Source organism: Harmonia axyridis, chromosome X, assembly GCF_914767665.1.
Source record: "Harmonia axyridis chromosome X, icHarAxyr1.1, whole genome shotgun sequence".
In the NCBI taxonomy this organism is placed as follows: domain Eukaryota; kingdom Metazoa; phylum Arthropoda; class Insecta; order Coleoptera; family Coccinellidae; genus Harmonia; species Harmonia axyridis.
The window spans coordinates 4,229,203-4,251,420 of NC_059508.1; the positions used below are offsets into that span (position 1 = coordinate 4,229,203).

Here is a 22,218-nt window from a genome sequence, read left to right on the forward strand (position 1 = left end):
TCGAAATTTTGGATACTTTGACTAATGAACTTTGAAATTGATAGATTATTTGATTTTATCAATACAAAAAAAACTGATTTTACTTCTTCGAACCAGCATTCAACATGATCATATTTTCCAATTCCCTCGGAAAAAAATAGATAATTATCGATTTATGATGATCAAATTAAGGCTTATTTTGGTAGTAAAATTGATTTTGAATTGGTTCAATCAACAATAATCACTATAATATCTAGTGTTTTTTCATTTATGTGAAAAAAAATTGAACCATATTCTATGACTATCCAACTTTCCATTGATCCAAGCTCCCTCTATCAGATTGTCATATAATTATAACGTCAATATTTGTGTCGATTAGGGAAGTGTTTAGGAATTTCATGTAAATAAAATTAATTAGAAAAATGGCAAGCAACGAACAGAAAGCTCAACAACTAATCGCAGAAGCTGAGAAAAAATTGAATACTACGAAAGGATTTTTCGGATCCTTCTTCGGGTATGTTCCTTTGTTATATGAAATAAATTTTTCGAAATCACCAAGAACTATGTATTCTTTTACAACAGGGGAAACAGTAGAGTCGAAGATGCGATAGAATGTTATCAAAGAGCTGGCAATTTATTCAAGATGGCCAAAAATTGGCCACAAGCTGGAAGTGCATTTTGTGAAACTGCCAATTTGCATTTGAGATCAGGTGCTCGGCACGATGCAGCTACCAACTATGTGGATGCTGCTAACTGCTATAAGAAGTCTGACATCAATGGTAAGTTGAAAGCAAATAAGGATTTTCGACTTGCACATCTCAAATTCTATCAAATTGTTACTTGCTATTATAACACCTCAAAGCTCCTTTTGATAACAAGGATGCAAGTGAAAAACATTTGATTTTCAAATTCTATTGAGATAAACTGGAGATTCATATCTATCTTAATACATTGGAGATAAATGATTATCTAGTAACTTGTCTTCATTGATTTTGTTTCAATACTAATGGCTAACCTGTTAGATTGCTCCAAGGATGATTTAACTTTCTCTGCAGATAATTTATGAATGCTTTGGATAATGGCCAATTTCTTTTCCTTTTCAAACAATAAACGTTCAAAGCCAGTATATGATAATTTAATCTCCCCAATGGCCAGATTACTTTGAAACTTGTGACAATTGAATATTGTTTTCTATTTCATTTTCTAACAATTCAAAAACTACTACATGACCAGATATAAGACTCAACAGAAAATTAAGAATTAATTAAGATACAGAAATAGTAAGGCCCTAAATTACTGAGAGTCTTGTCCAAAGGTTTGAAAAACAATATACCAGGAAGTGAATATCATCACTATAATATTTTCCATTAATTATCTCGACTTCTCAAGTAATTGTAAGAACTAAACTTCTTACAGAGTTTTGTTGAAAATTATTTCCACTACTTCCAGATTCTATTCAACAATAGTTTTTAGGAATACAATATTGAGTAATATCACTCATTCTGGTAATTAAACCCAATCTGAATTTTTCTTATAGAGGCTGTAAGCTGTTTGATGAAGGCGATTGAAATTTACACAGATATGGGCAGATTCACCATGGCTGCCAAACATCATCAGACAATCGCTGAAATGTATGAAATAGATGCAGTTGACTTGGAAAGGGCAGTGCAGCATTATGAACAGGCTGCAGATTATTTCCGTGGGGAAGAAAGTAATTCTTCAGCTAATAAGTGTCTCCTGAAAGTAGCTCAGTATGCTGCCCAGCTTGAGAAATATGAAAAAGCAATACAAATCTATGAGGAAGTAGCCACTTCGGCCCTAGAAAGTTCTCTCCTAAAATATAGTGCTAAAGAATATCTCTTCCGTGCATCCTTATGTCACCTTTGTGTGGATTTATTGAACGCTCAGCATGCTCTTGAGAGATACACCCAAATGTATCCAGCATTCCAAGATTCGAGGGAATATAAATTAATTAACGTTTTGATTGAACAGCTGGAGGAACAGAATATAGATGGATTCACTGATGCAGTAAAGGATTATGATTCTGTCTCCCGTTTAGATCAGTGGTATACTACAATACTGTTACGCATCAAGAAACAACTGAACGAGAGCCCAGATTTGCGCTAAGGCATTTCAAGACGCAATGTTGATTTATTTGTTGTTTATTTAAAATTTTATTGTTGCCTCTTGAAAGTTCCTTTTCTTAGCTGATTTAGGTTTTTTAGAGGAATTCAGGTCATTTACTTTTAATTGGCGTATTATGATATTAGCTTGTTTTGTAATAGAAGGTATACAAGTAATGACTTTTAATATACACTTTATAAATAATAACATTCCATGTATTTCAATTGATATGTCAAGGGTATATTCATTATTATGAAACTTCGCGAAGGATGCTGCCTAAGATTTATAATTCTTGTTTAATTGTGTATAAAATTCACAAATTAACTTTTTGAACAGAAACTTATAGTCCTTATTGCAGGTATACACAGTTGTAAAAGAATAATCTGGAATGATACAATGATTTTAAATCTACTTGAACCATCTAAGCATAGATTGATTTTTTGTTACTAACCTCATAAATAATATATATGGATATATGGACAAATACAGATTGTACTAGTTACTTCATTTGAATTTTACTTTTTCTGCATTGTAGGAAGGAGTGGAGATGAATAATTGTCACTTTATGAAGTTTAGATAATGTCTTTAGATATTTGAAATTTTTGATCACATGTTTTGGGTGCCCTAAATGAAACTCATTTCTGAATCTGAGAAAATTAAGACTCCATTCCTTAATTTATTTTTATTGATATATTCTGTAAAGGTTACATGAATCTACTGTTGAAATTACTTAAAAATAAAAGACACCCTGTATAATCTAAAGTTATTATTAAAACAAAATAGCTGGATTATTCTATTCGTTAATGGATATAACAATTTATCCATCTTTTTCAGCTTGAAATTTATATTGAGATTGAATAACCAAAGTATTGACATATATTATTGTTATTTATCTGAATTGATGATATATTATTCAGGAATATTGTTAGTTTCAGAACATGTTGAGTAGTTCCCAACTAACCAGAAAATAATTGAATTTATTATGTACACACTTGTGAATAAGAGTGTCTTCTCAAGTTTTAAACGGGAAATATATGAAATTGATGGAATTTCTAATGCCTAAAACTTCTTTCATGCTGATATGCTTTGAAAAGGTAAAAAGCACAATTGACTTGATTATCCAAATATTTTATTTCAATTTTTAAATAATTTGTTTCTCTTATATTGAATACTTTTTCAATTGCTATCAACGAAGTTTAAATTTTGACTTGATGGAATGATATCAGTCTAACTGTGAATTGTTTATAGTTATTGAAATCTCGCAATTGTTGATTAAATTCGCAAGTAGGATAGGTGAAATGATTTCAGAATGAATTAACTGCCAGTTCATAATCATAAGCAGTGTGAGAATTTATAATATTTCAATAGAAATGGAAAAATTTCATTCAAAAACTGATAAATCCCAGAAGAAAAACGTTGATTCAATCTGAAGTGCGAAATACATTGTATAAACAAAAAAAAAAAGATAATTATTTTGGAATGAAGTATGCCTAACCAGTTGCAGGAATTTATGATCAGCTGCTCAAAAATATACAATTTTATTTCAAAGTGTTATTTTTCCATTTCCAGCACGCTGCTAATAATGTGAATTTGAATTAAATAATTGCATGAAGCATATCCTAATAAAAACTATATATACCTATCAATTTTGATGTAAATATTTCATGTTACTCGATAAAGCTCGGTTTTAGAATTGCACAGCCTTTTTGAATACCTAGATGTGTACCCATTCTTAACAGCTGCTATGTCTGAACGATTAGGAATCAATTTTGCCAGGAAAAAAAATCAGACCTTTTTTGTAACAAGCTTTTTATAGTATAATCCTGAGCATTTTCAATCATCAAGTTCAATTATTTGATTTTTGTAGAAGTAAAATCCCATTTAAAATTTGAAATTGTTTCATTTCTCATATAAGAGGTCTGACAATGAAAAATTTTACTTTTACAAGAATCAAATGATTGAACTATAAATAAATATAAATCAATTCGATTATACTTTGGGGAAAGTTGATTTTTTTACTAGAAATAGAATGTATAAGAATTCTTCACATTGAATTATCGGATGATGGGTATCTCTATATCACTCTGATAGATGGAGCCAATGTAAATAAACCGTAATATCAACCGAAAAGAGGTTATCCTGTGAAAAGAAGGAAACTGAATGATTGATAGTGTTGAAGTATGGCATTAACAGAAAGTTTTTCAATAAAATAGGAAGAAATTTACCAAAAGTACAGTGGGCAGGATTGTAGCTCTTCTTATAGGGTTCAGTACATGCTCTTTTGAAGTTGCTCCTATCGACACTAGATGGAGAACCAATTCGGAAATCTGGAAATTTTTAGCGACGGATTCTGAGAACTATCATCCAGATATTGAAGATTCGTAATAAAAAGCTCAATATTCAACACATTACACATTCTTTGTTTTGGAAGTAGAATTTTCGAAAATTGAGAAATTTGGTGAAGAATAATTTCAATTTAACATTCTTCATTGGTATAAAATTATAATCATCAAATACATTCAAGACTACACACATACAGGTAATAATGCATTATACCTCAGTGATGTAATTCGTTTATTCCCGAAATAAACTCCATTAATATTCTTTTATTATATGCCTATTACTCTCAATTAGATTATTTCCAGTAATAAAATATGAGAAAATGTGAAAATTCAAAAAACCTTCCCCACAGCCAATTTACTTTGAAACTTTTGAAATTAGAATATTGGTTTCAATTTTTTCTACGTCAATTCAGAAAATACCTGACACAAAATAAAGTGTTTTCCACAAATATTTTTGGGAATTATTTCTTTAAATTTCATTTGATAATGAATTTTCATTATCATTATCATTTTCATTGAGAATTTATTGAAATAGTCATTTAGATACCAAGAGGGGAAAAGCATTTTCCTTCTGAGGTAGGTGTTCATGAGATACCTACCAAACTTATCACAAAAGGCTTTTTTGTACTAGAATATTAATTGAATGCTTGTCAGGAGTAAATATCATTATTGGTGGATGCTCTTATGATAATAAATGCCTGCAATGAGTTTTATTTGGCCCTTAGAACTATAATAACAATAAATGTTATTATTGGTCTATGATTTGGTTATGTTATTATAAGTCTATGATTTGCTCATAAACGTGACTCACTTCAGCTTATAGATGAATTACACTGCTCCACATGAGTTAGGTATATTGAATTAAATTGCAAAAAAATATAGTTTAAATGAGATATTTGTAATGAAAATTCATATTAATATGATTTCAAGTTGCAGGAAATGAAATTAATTTTAGCCTGTAGGTCTGCAGCGTATACAGGGTGGTTAAGAAAAATCGAGTCAAATAACGAAATTTTATTCTCAGAGAATTCAAGCATTTTAAGACTATCAATACAATGTATGGCCTCCACGGGCATCAATAACAGCTTGACATCTTCTTTGCATAGGTACCTACGCACGAGGTTGTTGAACATTTCTTGAGGAATTTGGTTCCATAAACGGGGCAGAAGCTCTCTCAGATCATTCAAGGATTCTGAGGTAGGTTGATGATTATCTAATCTTCTTTGGAGCATTTCCCATGCATGTTTTATGCAATTCAAATCTGGTGAGTGCGGAGCTATTGGTAAATGTGGAATACCAAGCTCCTCGCGCGCATTCTCAACTATAGCTGCACGGTGCGGTCTAGCGTTATTGTCTAAAAATTGAAAAGTTTCACCAAAAGTAGCGTGAAAATTTTGCACAACATTATCAATGACATGTTCCCTATAGTGTAAGGCGGTCATATTTCCAGCAGAAATGTGTAGATCTGTGCGCCCGTTGAAATATATCCCGGCCAATACCATAACACTACCCCCTCGAGATGAATGGACTTCTTGGACATAGCGACGATTACGGGGTATGCGTGGGATTGTCCATTCCCTTATTCTTCGAGAATCTGAAAATCGTCCATATCTGGATTCATCAGTGAAAAGGACACTACGCCAATGATCGTTCCAATTGATATGTTGCCATGCCCATTCCAGTCTTTCACGCTTATGGTCACGTGTTAATGGAACTCCTCTTAATGAACGTCTAGAACCTAGATTCACCTCTCTCAAACGTCGTCTGATGGTTTCGATGGAAACTTGGACCCCATCTGCATTTTGAAGAGTATTCCGTAGCATTCTACACGTAGATGTAGGGTTTCTTCTCGACGAAACGGTGATGAAACGATTCTGAGCAGATGTTGTTTTTCGTCGCCCACCAAGCCTTGGTCTTTCCAAGTTTCCTACACGGAACCTATCTCCCTGAACCTATTCCAAAGTGGAGATATCACACTTTGGCTGATTTGGATCCTTTCCGCTACAACAACCTGAGTTAGGTGACCCTGTAGCATTTCGATAGCCCTATTAGCCTCAGCGTTTGCTAATTTACGTCTTGCCATTTTCAGAAAACTCGTTTCAAATCGAAGCCGTTGATAAACTGACTTCATTTCAAAATAAGAACATTCATGAAGCATATGCATAGAACCAAACTTCAGAAAAAAGGCGACCAGATTGACGAAATGTCTCATACTGATTTTCATTGGATCGATTCGAGTTGTCATTGAGTTTTAAATGATTTTACAGCGATTTTCTCGAAGATTATATACTTTTTAAAACAATTGAATACGATATCCCTAACTCTTGTGAAGTAGTATATTTACATAGATGACACTTATGGAAATCACTTTTTTTGTAAAACGTTGTTAGCCTTTATTAATAGGTAATTATATAATTATACAACTATATACTTTATACACAAATCACGAAATCCTTTTTCATACCAAATTTCATTTAAAATCGTAGATGTTTAAGATGTGTGGGACACAATTTGTTGGAAGGAACATTTGACAATACCGAAAACAAATCTGCAATCTGTTTTTTTGTGGGAAAATTTTCAAGAGGGACAGTATTTTTATTGATGAACCTCAATCATGATGGTCTAGAGAAAATAAATTTACAGTTGAAATAGGTGTATGCACTCAGACCTAATACTGAAGTGACGACAAATCAATTATTTCAGTTTTTCTGAAATTACCAAAAATTCAATTCAGTAAAGATTTTTCCTCTAAGCCTATACACAATTCATTGATTTTTTTAATGGCGCAGTAAAATATGAATAGAATCCTGTGACAATAGGACCCTACAAACGATTGCTTGGAACTACTTTTCCTGGATGGCATCACATGGCTGATTCCTAGAAATATAATTTGGTGGATGCGCTACACGTAAGCGCTTCCTCCCATAAAGTGTATGGAATATTTGATAATACTTTGCGAAAAGAGTTTTTGTTCAGATCAGCTTCAAATTTTGATATAACGAAGAATTTTTGATTTTGCACACCTATCAGCCATTATTTGATGTTTCCTGACAGAAGTTGGAGCTGTTATATCTTGTATTTTGTGGGATTTTACGAAAAAAATTTCAAAATTTGATATGATGTATATATTTTCATACTGAAAAGCAAGCTGCTATCGGTTTCAATACTAAATTTGGAATCTATGGCCACGAAATCTTTCAAAACAATTCTAAAATGTTCGATTAGTCGATTTTTTCGGAAAAACCAAGACCCTTGAATTTTATCGCCAAAAAAAGGTTTCGTTTCAGATCGACTTCGAAATTTTATGATATTTAGAATTTTCCATGTTGAATTCGTATTTGCAATCAGTTTCTTCTTAGAAGCCCCCAAAATAAATATTAATTTCCCCTGAAAAATATCTACATATTAAAACATCATTATATGTTGTTGTTCTCATATGTTTTCTAACTAATTTTCAACTAATTAATGAATGAGCTTCTTTGAAGATCAACTCTTGAGCCAAAGCACACCACAGCATTATGAGGATTCTATACCAGCAAACATTAAAAAAAAAAAAAAATGAAATGTAAAATTTAACTTTGTACCCATCTGGATATCTATTTTTTTTGTGAAAACTTCTTTCTGTGTACTTAAATACCTGAGGCATTGGAAATAAATAAAATATTATCTAATTTTGTTTCACAAACATTTTTGGGAATTACATTGTTAAAAGGCCAAATTACAACTGTTAGCCTGACCAACCATGAGTTGCGAAGTGAACAGAACTCTGAAAACCTTTACTACTAGAAGACTATTCAGTTCTGTAAATTATTCCTTCATTATTAAATGTTGGTAGAGTGTTCTTCATTCGATATTCTTAATTTCTCTAGAAGAAGAACAGAAGACAAAATTAGTGAGAGATTGAAATTGAAACTGGAAAACATACTGAGAACTTTACTGCATTCAAAATAATAAAAAATTCAGAATAATATTGCCAAGATGATACTGAATATGATATTTTTTACTGCAAAGTTCTAGCACTCATAGTCTCGGAGTTATGAATTTCGATATTTGATTTTGGATTTCAGAATCCGCCGGGTTCAAATCCCACAGCTGGAAATTCATCAAAATGTTTCGTACTGACGTTCTTACAGTTTTTCTCGAGTCAAGATATATCCCTCCAAAAAAGGAAATCGAAAACTATTATAGTGGAATAAATTGAAGGATCAAAGTAAAATTCGAAATTTTAAGCGGTTTTTCAAATGGCTGTATTTTTCATAACTATGGTCGTATCTCAATTTGAAAAAAAGCTTTTTGAAGCTTAAAAAAAGCTGTAAAACGCACACTCAACATTGATGTTTTTTTTGATATTTTCAATTCAGCGCTTGATTATCCAAAAAGCCTTCAAAAGCACATTTTTTATCAACTTTTCAAATTAATGTAGAGAACGAAGAAAATTTTTTTCCGAAAATACCATAGCTACTTCTTGTAGAGAATTCATTCAAGATTTCAAAACATGCCCTAAATTTTCTGTGCAAACATTGATTGGTGAGATATTGATGGTTAAAGACAAAAAGGTCCTTTTCAATTCAAAGTTCGATATTTCAGAGAGAAATGCTCGTATCGAAATTTTGAAAGAAGGATATTGAAGCTGAATGAACAAGTTATCTCATCCATATAGTGGTTAAGTTGGAAAAAAAATTTCCAAGTCTGTGGGCCGAAAATAAAAACTGAAAAATTTCGCAGAAATTTTAAATACTATATTCATAAGGATTGAGCGGTACACCTTGCTTGAAAAATTTTTTCATCATGAGATCTCTAAACTATAAACTTCAAGTTTCAAAAAGCTTTTTTTCAAATTGAGATACGACGATAGTTACGAAAATACAGCCATTTGAAAAACTGCTAAAAATTTCGAATGTTATTTTGATCCTTTAATTTATTCCACTAGTATATATTGTGGAATATGTAGTGGTTTTCTACTGAGTAGTTGATCTTAGGAATGAATATGAAGAGTTATTGAGTTCTAATTTTGTAAGTGAGACTTTACACTGAGCTTGAAGAAATCAAGACCTCATTTTCTTTGTGATTAAGTAAGGAGCAAAGTTTAATTTCGCGGTAAGACACCTTTAATATTGGAGAGCTTAAATGAGACCGTGATTTCAATTCGTGACTTGGAAAACATTAAAATTAAGAAGAAATGAGTTTATAATTGATCCCACCCGAAATCCGTTAAGTCTGTATAATTTGGGCGTTGTGTTTCCTCCTTTATAACGTTATAAATGAGGTAATATCCTTTGCATTTTGGCTGCATATTTCAATCTCCCGGCAATAATTAAAAACAACGTTCATTTTGTCTTGACTTTGCTCTTCCGTTCTGAAATGCCACCTTTAGGAGATGAGGCAAATAGTCCATGTTAAATACTCCTTCATCAATCTCATTTTGTTGGAGACAACTTTTTATCTTAACGAACTTTTGCATTAATTACTGATACAGCTCCGATCATATTTTCACCAAGGGATTTTTCCACCCCCTTTAAGACAGTTCAGAATGGAGAATATAAATGCAGATTCAGGGAAAAATTTCTTTGTCGTTTATTCAGCTTTACGACGTTTTCTGTGTTGCTCATAAAAACTTGATTCATTTAGAAATGAAAATTGGTTTATCTCTAATTTTTTATCTAATACAGGGTGATTCATTGGGAAACGGAAATACTTCACAGGTGCATAGGTGGCACCAAGGTGGTTCTGGAGATACCCCTTTTATTGGGTCTTACTGTCTTCGTAGCCGAGATACAGGGTGTTTTATGAATTTTGCCCGTTTCTTTCTGAGGCCATATCAAACGAACCCCCCGGTATATTTTCTTCATATTTGGCAAATATGTTCCTAATCGAGAGCCCAAACGTATCATGCAATAACCGCCTTGAAAATCCAGGTCCGGGGTAACAAAAAATTATGAATCGTTTGAATCCTCGAAACAACACCGTGTACATCGGAATTTTGAAAATCTGTTTTAATATTCGGAAACACCACTAAAAACTCAACTGAGACGTATACTTCAAATTTTCGCGCAGACCTATTAGGTGTACAACTTTGCTTCCGCCATTTTGCAATAGACGGCTGAAGCAGTAACTGGTAGTCGAAATAAATAGATCGTAGATGTCATACAATAAGCTTAGGTATTTGTAAACATAACGCCTTCGACATATTAGTCAATTTGTGTCTGCATCATAAAGTTATTCTAGATTAAACATGTCCGTTTACGAGCGAAATTTTCGTAATTTGCGAGAGGTTGTAATTTTCTGCTTTTATATGAAAAAATCTGTGGCTGAGACTCATCGAATGCTCTCAAAAACATATGGTGAGGCCGCTATTAATGAAAGAACGTGCCGAGAGTGGTTGCAACGCTTCAAGAACGGTGATTTGACGTCGGAGATATGCGGTGGAAAAAAGAAGGTTTTCGAAGATGCAAAATTGGAGGCGTTACTTGATCAAGACTCGTGTCAAACGCCACAAAATCGGCAGGATCATTGGGAGTGACGCAACAAGCCATTCCAAAACGCCTGAAAGTCATGGGAATGATTCAGAAACAAGGAAATTGGGTGTCGTACGAGTGGAAGGCGAGAGATGTTGAACGGCGTTTGTTTGCTTGTGAACAGCTGCTTGCAAGGCAAGGACGGAAAGGATTTCTGCATTGCATTGAGACTGGATACAAGAAATGGGTTCATTAAGATAATCCCAAGTGCAGAAAATCATGGGGATATCCCGACTATCCTTCAACGTCGACGGCCAAACTGAATATTCACGGTTCCAAGGTCATGCCTAGTATTTGATGGGGCCAGTTCAGCGTGGTGTATTATGAGTTGTTGAAACCGACTGAAACAATCACAGGCGACCGTTATCGAACGCAATTAATGCGTTTGAGCCGTATATTGAAAGTCAATAAAGCCTTGAATTTCAGGAAAAACGGCGGACGCAAAGTTGTACGCCTATGTAAAACAAAGGATATTATAATATGTATAATATTAATAGGACGTAGAGGACCTACTGAGTGGCCAATCCGCTCCTCAGACAACTTCTTTAATTTTTTATTTTTGAATCATTTAAAAATCAAAGGTTTATTTTAAAAGGCTAAATAATAAGGAATCTGTTCTTCAATTTATCCACACACTGTCAAATCGGAGATCCTGGATGAAAAATGTTGAGCAAACTTGACGCGTACGTAACACAATATAGGAGAAGAAAGCATTTGATGATATAAAAACCGAAAAGAAGATATTCCGATCATAATATAGGGTGTTTTTTTTCGAGGTATATAACTTTAAGTTGGCATATCTGTTCAAAATGGCGATCGATTCAACAGCTGTCAAGTGCTTTATTCTCAGTTTGGTTTGGCAATTCATCATGAATAGACTCACGCCTGAACAACGCTTGCAAATAGTGAAATTTTATTTCGAAAATAATGGTTCTGTGTTCTGTGCGGAATACGTATCGCGCACTACGTCCATTAGCGATGAAACGCACTTCTGGTTGAATGACTACGTCAACAAACAAAACTGCCGTATTTGGAGTGAAGCTAATCCTCAAGTGTATGTCGAAACACCCTTACATCCAGAAAAACTGACTGTTTGGTGCGCTTTATGGGCTGGTGGAATCATTGGTCCGTACTTATTCAAAAACGATGATGGCCAGAACGTTACAGTCAATGGTGATCGGTATAGAGCCATGATTACTAACTGTTTTATTCCTGAATTGAACAAGCATGATGTACAGGAGCTGTGGTTCCAACAAGACGGCGCAACATGTCACACAGCTCGTGCCACAATCGATTTATTGAAAGACACGTTTGGTGACCGCCTAATTTCACGTTTTGGACCTGTGAATTTGCCTCCAAGATCTTGTGATTTAACACCGCTAGACTACTTTCTGTGGGGCTATGTAAAGTCATTGGTCTATGCGGATAAGCCACAAACCATTTGAAAGACAACATTCGCCGTGTTATTGGCGATATACGGCCACAAATGTTGGAAAAAGTCATCGAAAATTGGACGTCCAGATTGGACTACATCCGAGCCAGCCGTGACGGTCATATGCCAGAAATCATATTTAAAATGTAATGTCACAAGATTATCTTGCGGATAAATAAAATTCAATGTCAATCGAATAAGCCATCGTTGTTTTATTGCAATTTAAAGTTCTATTGCTCTAAAAAAAACACCTTTTATAAACACCAAGGATGTGTGAAACCCTTAGCATATGGAAAAATTCTGAAGATTCGAAGTTGCAAAGTGAAGTTGCCAAAAAACGAAACACGAATAATTTGAATGAATGAATGTTTTGCAGCCAATTTGTCATTTTCTTCTTGGAAAGTAATATTTCTCGATCCTATAAATCAAACTTTACACCCTAACCCTCATTCAATAGAACTACTGCGAAGGATTTCGATTTAAAATTGTATATATTACGACCAAAAGGACCAACGTCTCGTTATTATAAAGAATTGCGGTGAAATCAAGAAAGCCATAAAAACCGGACTCCTTACAATACAATACACTTTTGTTTTTTATTAAGGGCATTCACTATCGAGAATAAATTTTCTATATTCTATAAGAATAATCGAACGTAAAAGACACTTTCGGTTCGATTTATGATATTTTCACAAAGAAACATAATAAAATATAAAGTATATATAGGGGAAAGTCCTGCTTGGGTTCTTTCTGCTTCCTTATACCCTCTCGATATCCGACAAATCTACGGTTATTCCCTTCGAAGCATTCTGAATCACAAGAACATATTCGTAGCAATTTGTTCCTGAACTGGTTCTCGTTTATGAATGGTAGAAAAGAAATTAATTTCTTTATTTTTGTGAAAATAACTCATTACAAAAATTTATAGGTTAATTACATAGGCCTTCAAGTTTCCTTCCGCAGATTTTTTTCCCGAAATTCGAGGCATTATTGTAAAAAAATGGTGATACATTTATGATTCAAAGAATTTCAAATCTATGTCCACTTTCGGGCAGCTTACGAATCCTGCATTGAAAAAACAGGTTATCTTTTTAAGCGATCCACGAATCGATCCAATTTTTCACTTCTTTCTAAAACCGGAAGTGCTGTTCAGCCAGGCCGTGTGCCATTGATCGAAACAAGTGATAGTCCGAGGGAGCAACGTCTGGAGAATACAGCGGATGGGGTAGTACTTCTCATTTCAACGTTTCCGAGTATGACTTTACCACTTTCGCAGCATGAGTTCGAGGATTCTCATGCTGTAAAATCACTTTATCATTGGTATGGTCAGTTTATCACCTTGGTTACTATGGTTAGTAAGTTGGTGGTCCGTATATGTCAAATTCCTCAAAAATCGCTGACTATTTCCTCAAACTTCGGTGAGTTATCTGTCACCAGAGCAAACGTTCTTTTATTCTGGTTAGGTTCGGTAACTAAGCCCACTCCGGTTGGCAGTTTTTATTTAAATTGTCAGATTAATGGTTATGAATATTTTCCATGACATCTAACACTTAAAAATTTTTTATTATTTTAATTATGAAACAAATCATTCAGGGCAATTAAAAACTATTAGTTATTTACAAATTAAAAGAGATCAACCGTTTATAACCTCCAAAATTCTGTCAATTAAAAATTTGTTGACCATTGACAAGTGTCAAGCGGTCCGTAAATAAGAAGCAGGTTACCTGACACATTGAAAACCACTAGTAACCGCTCTCAAATTCTCGGCGATATACGGACCATACCCCATGTCTCTCGTTCTATTGCGGCCGTTTGTCTTTCATTGCTCGGCTCAAACGCTTCTAATAGCATGATTGTTTCAGTTGGTTTTAACAACTCAAAACTCACTACGCCGAGCTGGTCCCACCAAATACTGAGCATGACCTTGAAACCGTGAATATTTGCTTTGGCCGTCGACGTGGAAGCCTGGCCGGGATATCCTCATGATTGTCTGCGCTTGGGATTATCATATGAACTCAGTTTTCCTCTCCAGTCACATTGTGATGCAGAAATTCCTTCCGTCTTTGCCTTGCAAGTGTATTCTTCAAATGAAGGATAATCCACAATAGACTTGAAGACTTAAAATATTAGAGGAAAAAAGACTATATAGAATATCATTAACACTACAGCAAGCAGCCGTTCACAAGCAAACAAACGCCGTTCAACATCTCTCGGCTTCAACTCGTACGGCACCCAATTTCCTTGTTTTTGAATCGTTCCCATGACTTTCAGGCGTTTTGAAATGGCTTTTTGCGTCACTCCCAATGATCCTGCCAATTCTGGTTGCGTCTGACACAAGTCTTGATCAAGCAATTCCTACAATTATGCATCTTCGAAAACCTTTTCTCTTCCACTGCCTTGCTGGTCTTCGACGTCAAAATCCCCGTTCTTGAAGCGGGATAGATATTCGAGAGCATTTGATGAGCCTCAGCCGCAGAAAATTAAAACCTCCCGCAAATGACGAGAATTTGGCTCGTAAACTGACATGTTTACATGTTTCATAATGACCTTATGATGCTGACACAAATTGGCAAATATTTCGATGGAGTTATGTTTACAAATACCTAAGCTTATTGTATGACATCAACGATCTATTTTTTTCGACTACCACTTACCGCTACAGCCATCTATTTCAAAACGGCGGAAGCAAAGTTGTACACCTAATATTATAACAAGGAAGTTCAACCAGCCGTCATTTGTACCAAATGAATGATTAAATATTCAAAGTGCATACCATGAAACCAACGTATCTTTTCAATCTCACGATCCCATGCTTATTAGTCATGAAATTTAATCATAATAAAATGTGCTGACAATAAAAGATGAGATTTTGATATGCACCTATATATTATGAATTTCATTACTTCACTATTTTGTGAATCCTTCTGTATTCAAATCCATGTAATTGTTTTATAAGTGATCAATCAGTGAAATTGCTACAAAATGGTGGATGCGCAAAACCCAGAGCGTTCCCAAATTGGAGGTACAAGAGAAGATCATTTCAGGAAAAAAGTCCAATAAAGAATAAAAGTCCTGATAAAGTCAATGTTTGATTTTTTCAAGTTTTTTCTCATAGCACCTGCCCTTCACAAGATATTTAACTTAAATTTGGCAAAGGCCAATTTGAAGTTTTCATTACGTGATATGCTAACTACAGGGTGATATTTTGTTTTGCAACAGTGCCCGCTTCTTTCTTCCAGAATTTCTTTTTTGGTGGACCACTGGTAGTTTAGAAAAAAGAAAGAGAAACTTTGGTTCAGCCCTACAATTCTTGGTTTCTTGTAGTTTTGTCGTATCTGCCTCCGATTTCGAGAAAATAATCCAAATATTTTTATTAATCCTCGGGAAAATCCAAATTATTATAAAGATCTAGTAAGTAGGCTGAGATCAATGAATTAATTGTAAGATTTGGTACTTATTCAATCAATCTGTAGCGAAGATAGCACAAAATAGTTGGACTACAAGAAACACCCTGTATCACGAAAACAGAACGTTTGCGGGTCCATGTTATCAGGACTTTTTTTCTCAAACGCACCCAAGTATTCTCCTAGTTTTCAACTTCAATTTAGGAACACCCTGTATTTCGGATAGAAGTACTCGAGAATTCAGGAATTCGCTACTCTGGATACTGAGTGTGAATTAATATTACAAATTGTGGAACAAGAGTAAAATACACACAAAATCTGAGAAATTTCAGAATATTCCTTATAACGTGAACCTTTTTTGACCTTCAATCATGTTCTCTATTATTCGGAAATTGAAATCATACCCTACGTTGGGAACCCAGCCTGAATTACGAATTCCATCAGTATCAAAAAAGAAAATTGTCCAAAATTGAAAGTACACACCAATAATCGCAGCACAGGCCTTGTGCAGATTCAGCGCCTCATATTTTGTAATTGGGAAACACTGAATTTTCAATTAGATTCCCTATCAGTTTGAACAGACACTAGACGAGATGAATGTAAGCAGATAGAAACCGGTTATCGACAGAGGACCAGCTACATCAGATATTATAGGACAAAGAAAAACACTTTCCGGTTTGTGTAATTCAAGAGGTGTACTGGACAGTATTTGAATTGAAGTACGGTATTGAAATATCTATGGAACGTAATATGAATCAATTTCACTGAGTAAGTTGAAGGATATGAATTTATGGTTTCGACAAATCATGGTAATTTTTGATCGTGAGTAAATACAAATCATCAGTAACACTCTACTCTGTTATCTGTGATCAGTAATAACAGTAATTACTTGTTTCCAAAACTTTACTTATAAACATACAAGATCACCAGGGACGCACTGACTATTGGCCAGAAATTTTTTTTGGTTGGAGATATCGGAGAAATTCCTATATTTATTTATTTTATCATTAGTTTTACAAAAAAGTTATATCGGTGCAACATCAAAAAAATGCACTGTTTTTCTTGTTATAAGCAATTTTAAGATTGAATATCCAAATATTTTTTCATGAATAATGGTATTGAGAGAATTAATTTTCATTGCGAGAAATAAACCGAAAAAAATTTCGATATTCAATCATAATAATGCTGGTAACTCGATAAAAGTTCCTTTTTACATTGAAAAGAGGAAAAAATTGAAAAATTGGGTAATTGACAAAGCAGAAGATATTTCAATTCAATTTGATGACCAGGTTACTGATAGTGGACCTGAACGAATGAGTGCGCCCCTGTGTTAATGATATATTGTATGTATAGAATGGGCACTTATCTGTGATCATAACTGTGCTTTGTTTTGTTGATTTTTATATTTTTATTGAAATATGTTAAAAGAAATTGATCTTGATTTGTGAATTTATTTGAATACTGGCTACTTCATTATATTTTGCCACGTACAGGCTCACGCCTCTGTGATTATATGTTTATACCCTGTAGCTTACAGAATAAACCATTTTATTATTATAATTATTATTTTTCGATATTGCACTGGTCCTACATCTTTTTTGTCTGCAAAATTAATGATAAAATATACAAATGAAGAAATATCGCCGATATCTTCAACCAAAAAAAGGTTCTGAGAATTAAGTGCTAGGGTCAGTCCGTCCCTGGTGGTCTTGAAGACTTGGGAGGGAAGTTCCTGGCCGTCTTTATATATTTTATTCACACGCGAGACATACATTCTACATATATGATCGCATACATCTAATGAGTAAACATTTGTATACAGGGTGATTCATTGGTAAATGAGCGGAAGCTTCATTTTCTTCAATTACCCATAACTTTCAAACCACCCTATTCATATTCATGGTATTTGGTACGTTTATTCTCTGCACTCTCATTCTCTGTACTCCATACAGACATAGTATCTGATTTTTTTTCAGGTCCGCCCTAGAAAAAATTGATTAAAAAGATTCAACCAAAAAAAAAAGCCTGTATATCAAAATTCCTTGAGTTTGATAGAATAATCGAATAAGGGAGGAAAAACTTAAGGGAGCAAGGTATTTCTCGAACTTCCTCAACCGATTTCAATACTCAATACATCCAGTCAAACTTGGATTTTCAGACCCCACAGTAACCAAAATTCCAGAACAATCAATTTTCATTCGGTATTCATTAATTTTACCAATTAAATTGAAATTTTTGACTCCCAAAAATTGAGACACAACGAAATGCAGAGGTTTTTGTTGGAAGAAATATGTAATGATTCCAGTTAGTGATATCATCTCATTTCAAGGCCATTGTGACCAATTTCTCGAATGAAGATAGGGGTGGACCTCATAACTGGTCTGCAAGGGGCCTCGACCTGAATCCTATCGATTATTTTGTTAAGGAGTTACTTAAAATCAGAAGTTTTCTCGACACGAATAAACGATAGAATGCATCTTCTTCAAAGAATCGAGGATGCTCGAAACAAATTGAAAAATAATCAAAAAATAATAAAAAAAACAATAACTTGTCTAATTAAACGAGCACAGAAATGCAATGTGCCGAATGATAGCCATTCCGAGCAATTTTTGTGAAACTTCTTTATTTTCTCTGTTTCAAAGGCTTTTTATAGCATAAAGGTTTTCAGAACTCATTTTATTGTTTAATTTTAATTTTGATATTTGATGAATAAATTTTATCCTCGAACTTATCGTTTTCTGTGGAACCAAAAATGAAAAATTGATTTATTCGAAAATTTGGTTACTGTGCTCTGAAAATTCAGGTTTGACTGAATTTACTGAATTTTGAAATTGCATGCGGAAGTTTGAGAAATACTTTTCTCCCTTTGGTTTTTTCTCATTTATTAGAATTTCCTATCAAATTTAAGGCATTTTGATAAACAGGTGTTTTTTTTTTTGGTTGGATCTTATTCATCAATTATTCCTCGGCAAGATCTGAAAAAAAATAAGATATTATGTCGGTATAAAGTAGTTGAAGTAGAGGATAAACGTACCAAATATCATGAAAATATATAGGCTGGTTCGAAAGTTATGGGTAATTGAAGAAATTGAAAAAAACATTAAAAAACACTATATCTTGATTATAAAGAGAGATCAAAAAGTTTAGACTGTAGGGATTTTTAAGCAAGAATTAACACGCCGAATTTCGTGAAAAAATCAGGAACGTGAATACAAATTTGTGCGTTGAATGAAAATATTTTGTGTCTACTTTTAGTAAAAGAGAAAAAACATTTTTTCTAATAAAATCAAAAATCTTTGGTCTAATATTCGAATAAGCCAGAATTGATTCTGTATGTCGAAACACCCGGTATTGAACGATTTCCAAGACATACCCTGTCCAGTTCCTCCCCAAATTTATTTCGAATACTGGAAAGGAAGTATAGAGTGACCCCATGGATTCATGGTCTATCGGATTTGTATCCGTTTCTCACACAACCGGTCATTTAGCAGAAAGCCACCCTATCACCAAAACCACTTATCTACTTGAAGTCGTTTCAAATTGCCCATATGAGCTTTTAGCCAGTGCCCCTTCTTAACCCTCCAAAACTTCATTTCCATATTATTCTATGGCAGGTCGATGCCTATTAAAATACAAATATGGAATTCATCTGGGGTAAATCAACCCAACTCAACAGGGATAAGATTTACGAATGAACGAAATCTGGATTACATTCTTTGGGAAGCGATTGAAATTGAAGAAAAAAATCAAAAAAGTTTTTGATACTCCAGAACCATGCTTATGAGATTAAAAAAAATTCAAGGTATCCAGGTGATAACTACCATTTTCTTTTTCTTAACACAATTTGTAGAGCCGATGTAGCTGGCACTACAGCTGGTTCCTATATTTTGAAGGGACCTTATATAACGGGTGTTTTTTTTTTCGAGGTATATAACTTTAAGTTGGCATTACTGTTCAAGATGGCGACCGATTTAACAGCTGTCAAGTGATTTATTTTCATTTTGGTTTGGCAATTCATCATGAATAGACTCACGCCTGAACAACGCTTGCGAATAGTGAAATTTTATTTCGAAAATAATGGTTCTCTGCGGAATACGTATCGCGCACTACGTCCATTTTATTTTGTTCAGCGATAAAGCGCACTTCTGGTTGAATGTCTACGTCAACAAACAAAACTGCCGCATTTGGAGTGAAGCTAATCCTCAAGTGTATGTCGAAACACCGTTACATCCAGAAAAACTGACTGTTTGGTGCTCTTTATGGGCTGGTGGAATCATTGGTCCGTACTTCTTCAAAAACGATGATGGCCAGAACGTTACAGTCAATGGTGATCGGTATAGAGCCATGATTACTAACTTTTTAATTCCTGAATTGAAGAACCATGATGTCCAGGAGCTGTGGATCCAACAAGACGGCGCAACATGTCACACAGCTCGTGCCACAATCGATTTATTGAAAGACACGTTTAGTGACCGCCTAATTTCACGTTTTGGACCTGTGAATTGGCCTCTAAGATCTTGTGATTTAACACCGCTAGACTACTTTCTGTGGGGCTATGTAAAGTCATTGGTCTATGCGGATAAGCCACAAACCCTTGACCATTTGGAAGACAACATTCGCCGTGTTATTGCCGATATACGGCCACAAATGTTGGAAAAAGTAATCGAAAATTGGACGTCCAGATTGGACTACATCCGAGCCAGCCGTGGCGGTCATATGCCAGAAATCATATTCAAAATGTAATGCCACAAGATTATCTTGCGGATAAACAAAATTTATGTCAATCGAATAATCCATCGTTGTTTTATTGCAATTTAAAGTTCTATAGCTCTAAAAAAACACCCTTCACAATGCCAATAGAAACACTGCAAATTCTAAACAACGGTTTATCACCTACCTTACGAAATTTACTTAAATTTTCCGAATTTGCTACTCGACTATTAGATATATTGTTAAGCTTAGGTGTACTACCATTGAAGAAAATATAAAGTAACGACTATATTAAAAAATTACTTGATTTTGATTCAGGACTTCAAAGATAGAATTTTAAATTATAGAAGAAATGAGCAAATTGGCTACTTTTCATTTGGACACCTTGTATATTGTGGTTCATTGAACAATTTCCTCCACATAATATGTTATATCACCAGTTTGTAATAAATTTCGTATTTTGCAATTAAAAACAGCAAGAAATGTTTGTGAAATATTTAGCTATATTTATTGGGTAGGTATGTTGTATTAGGCCAATTGAAAAGCCCCCGGTCTGATGCACAGATGGCGGTGCTAGTATTAAATCCATATGATTTTTGGTTAGTACCAACCTTCAAACAATACGTGTTAAAATTTGACAGCACTCTTACCATTAGTTTGTGAGATATTGCGTTGTTAGTGTAGCTCCTTTTGTTATTTGAAAAAAGATGGTAAAAAAGAATATCGTGTGCTGATAAAATATTGCTTTTTGAAGGGAAAAAATACAGTTGAAGCAAAATTTTGGCTTGATGAAGAGTTTCCGGGGTCTGCACCAGGAAAATCAACCATCATTGATTGGTATGCTAAGTTTAAACGTGGTGAAATGAGCACCGAAGACGGCGAACGTACTGGATGTCCAAAAGAGGCTGTAACCGACGAAAAAATAAAAAAATTCACAAAATAATTTTGAATGACCGTAAAGTGAAGTTGATCGAGTTAGCAGACATTGTGAAGATATCATCTGCACGTGTACATCATATCATTCACGAATATTTGTACAAGATAAAGCTGTGTGCAAAATGGGTGCTGCGCGAGCTTACAATCAATCAAAAGCAACAACGTGTCAATGATTCTGAGCAGTGTTTGAAGCTGTTTAAGTGCGATAAACCTGAATTCTTGCGTCGATATGTGACAATGGATGATACATGGCTTCATCATTTCACTCCGGAGTCCAATCGACAGTCAGCTGAGTGGACTGCACACGATGAACCGAATCCAAAAACTCAACAGTCAGCTAGCAAGGTTATAGCATCAGTATTCTGGGATGCGCAAGATATAATATTCATTGATTACCTCCAAAAGAGCCAGATCATCAACAGCGATTATTATATAGCGGTATTGGATCGTTCAAAGGATAAAATTGTTAAAAAACGGCCCCATTTGAAAAAAAGGTGCTGTTTCATCAAGACAATGCGCCGTGTCACAAATCAATGAAAACAATGGCAAAATTGCATGAATTGGGCTTCGAATTGCTTCTGCATCCACCGTATTTGCCAGATTTGGCCCCCAGCGACTTTTTCCTGTTCGCAGACCTTGAAAGAATGCTCGCTAGAAAGAAATTCAGCGCCAATGAAGAAGTAATTACCGAAGCTAAGGCCTATTTTGAAGCGAAAGACAAATCGTACTACAAAAATGGTATCGAAAAGTTGGAAGATCGCTATAATCGCTGTATC

At 34.4% G+C, this 22,218-nt stretch overlaps 1 protein-coding gene across 1 annotated transcript; it reads left to right on the forward strand.

Moving 5' to 3' along the window:
* The first annotated feature begins 318 nt into the window (after positions 1–318).
* LOC123685922 (alpha-soluble NSF attachment protein) lies at positions 319–3,801 on the forward strand. Its single transcript, XM_045625789.1, has 3 exons — positions 319–493; positions 562–758; positions 1,517–3,801. The coding sequence occupies exons 1-3, from the start codon at positions 402–404 to the stop codon at positions 2,104–2,106; spliced, it is 879 nt and encodes a 292-aa protein (XP_045481745.1). The 5' UTR covers positions 319–401; the 3' UTR covers positions 2,107–3,801.
* Positions 3,802–22,218: the final 18,417 nt, after the last annotated feature.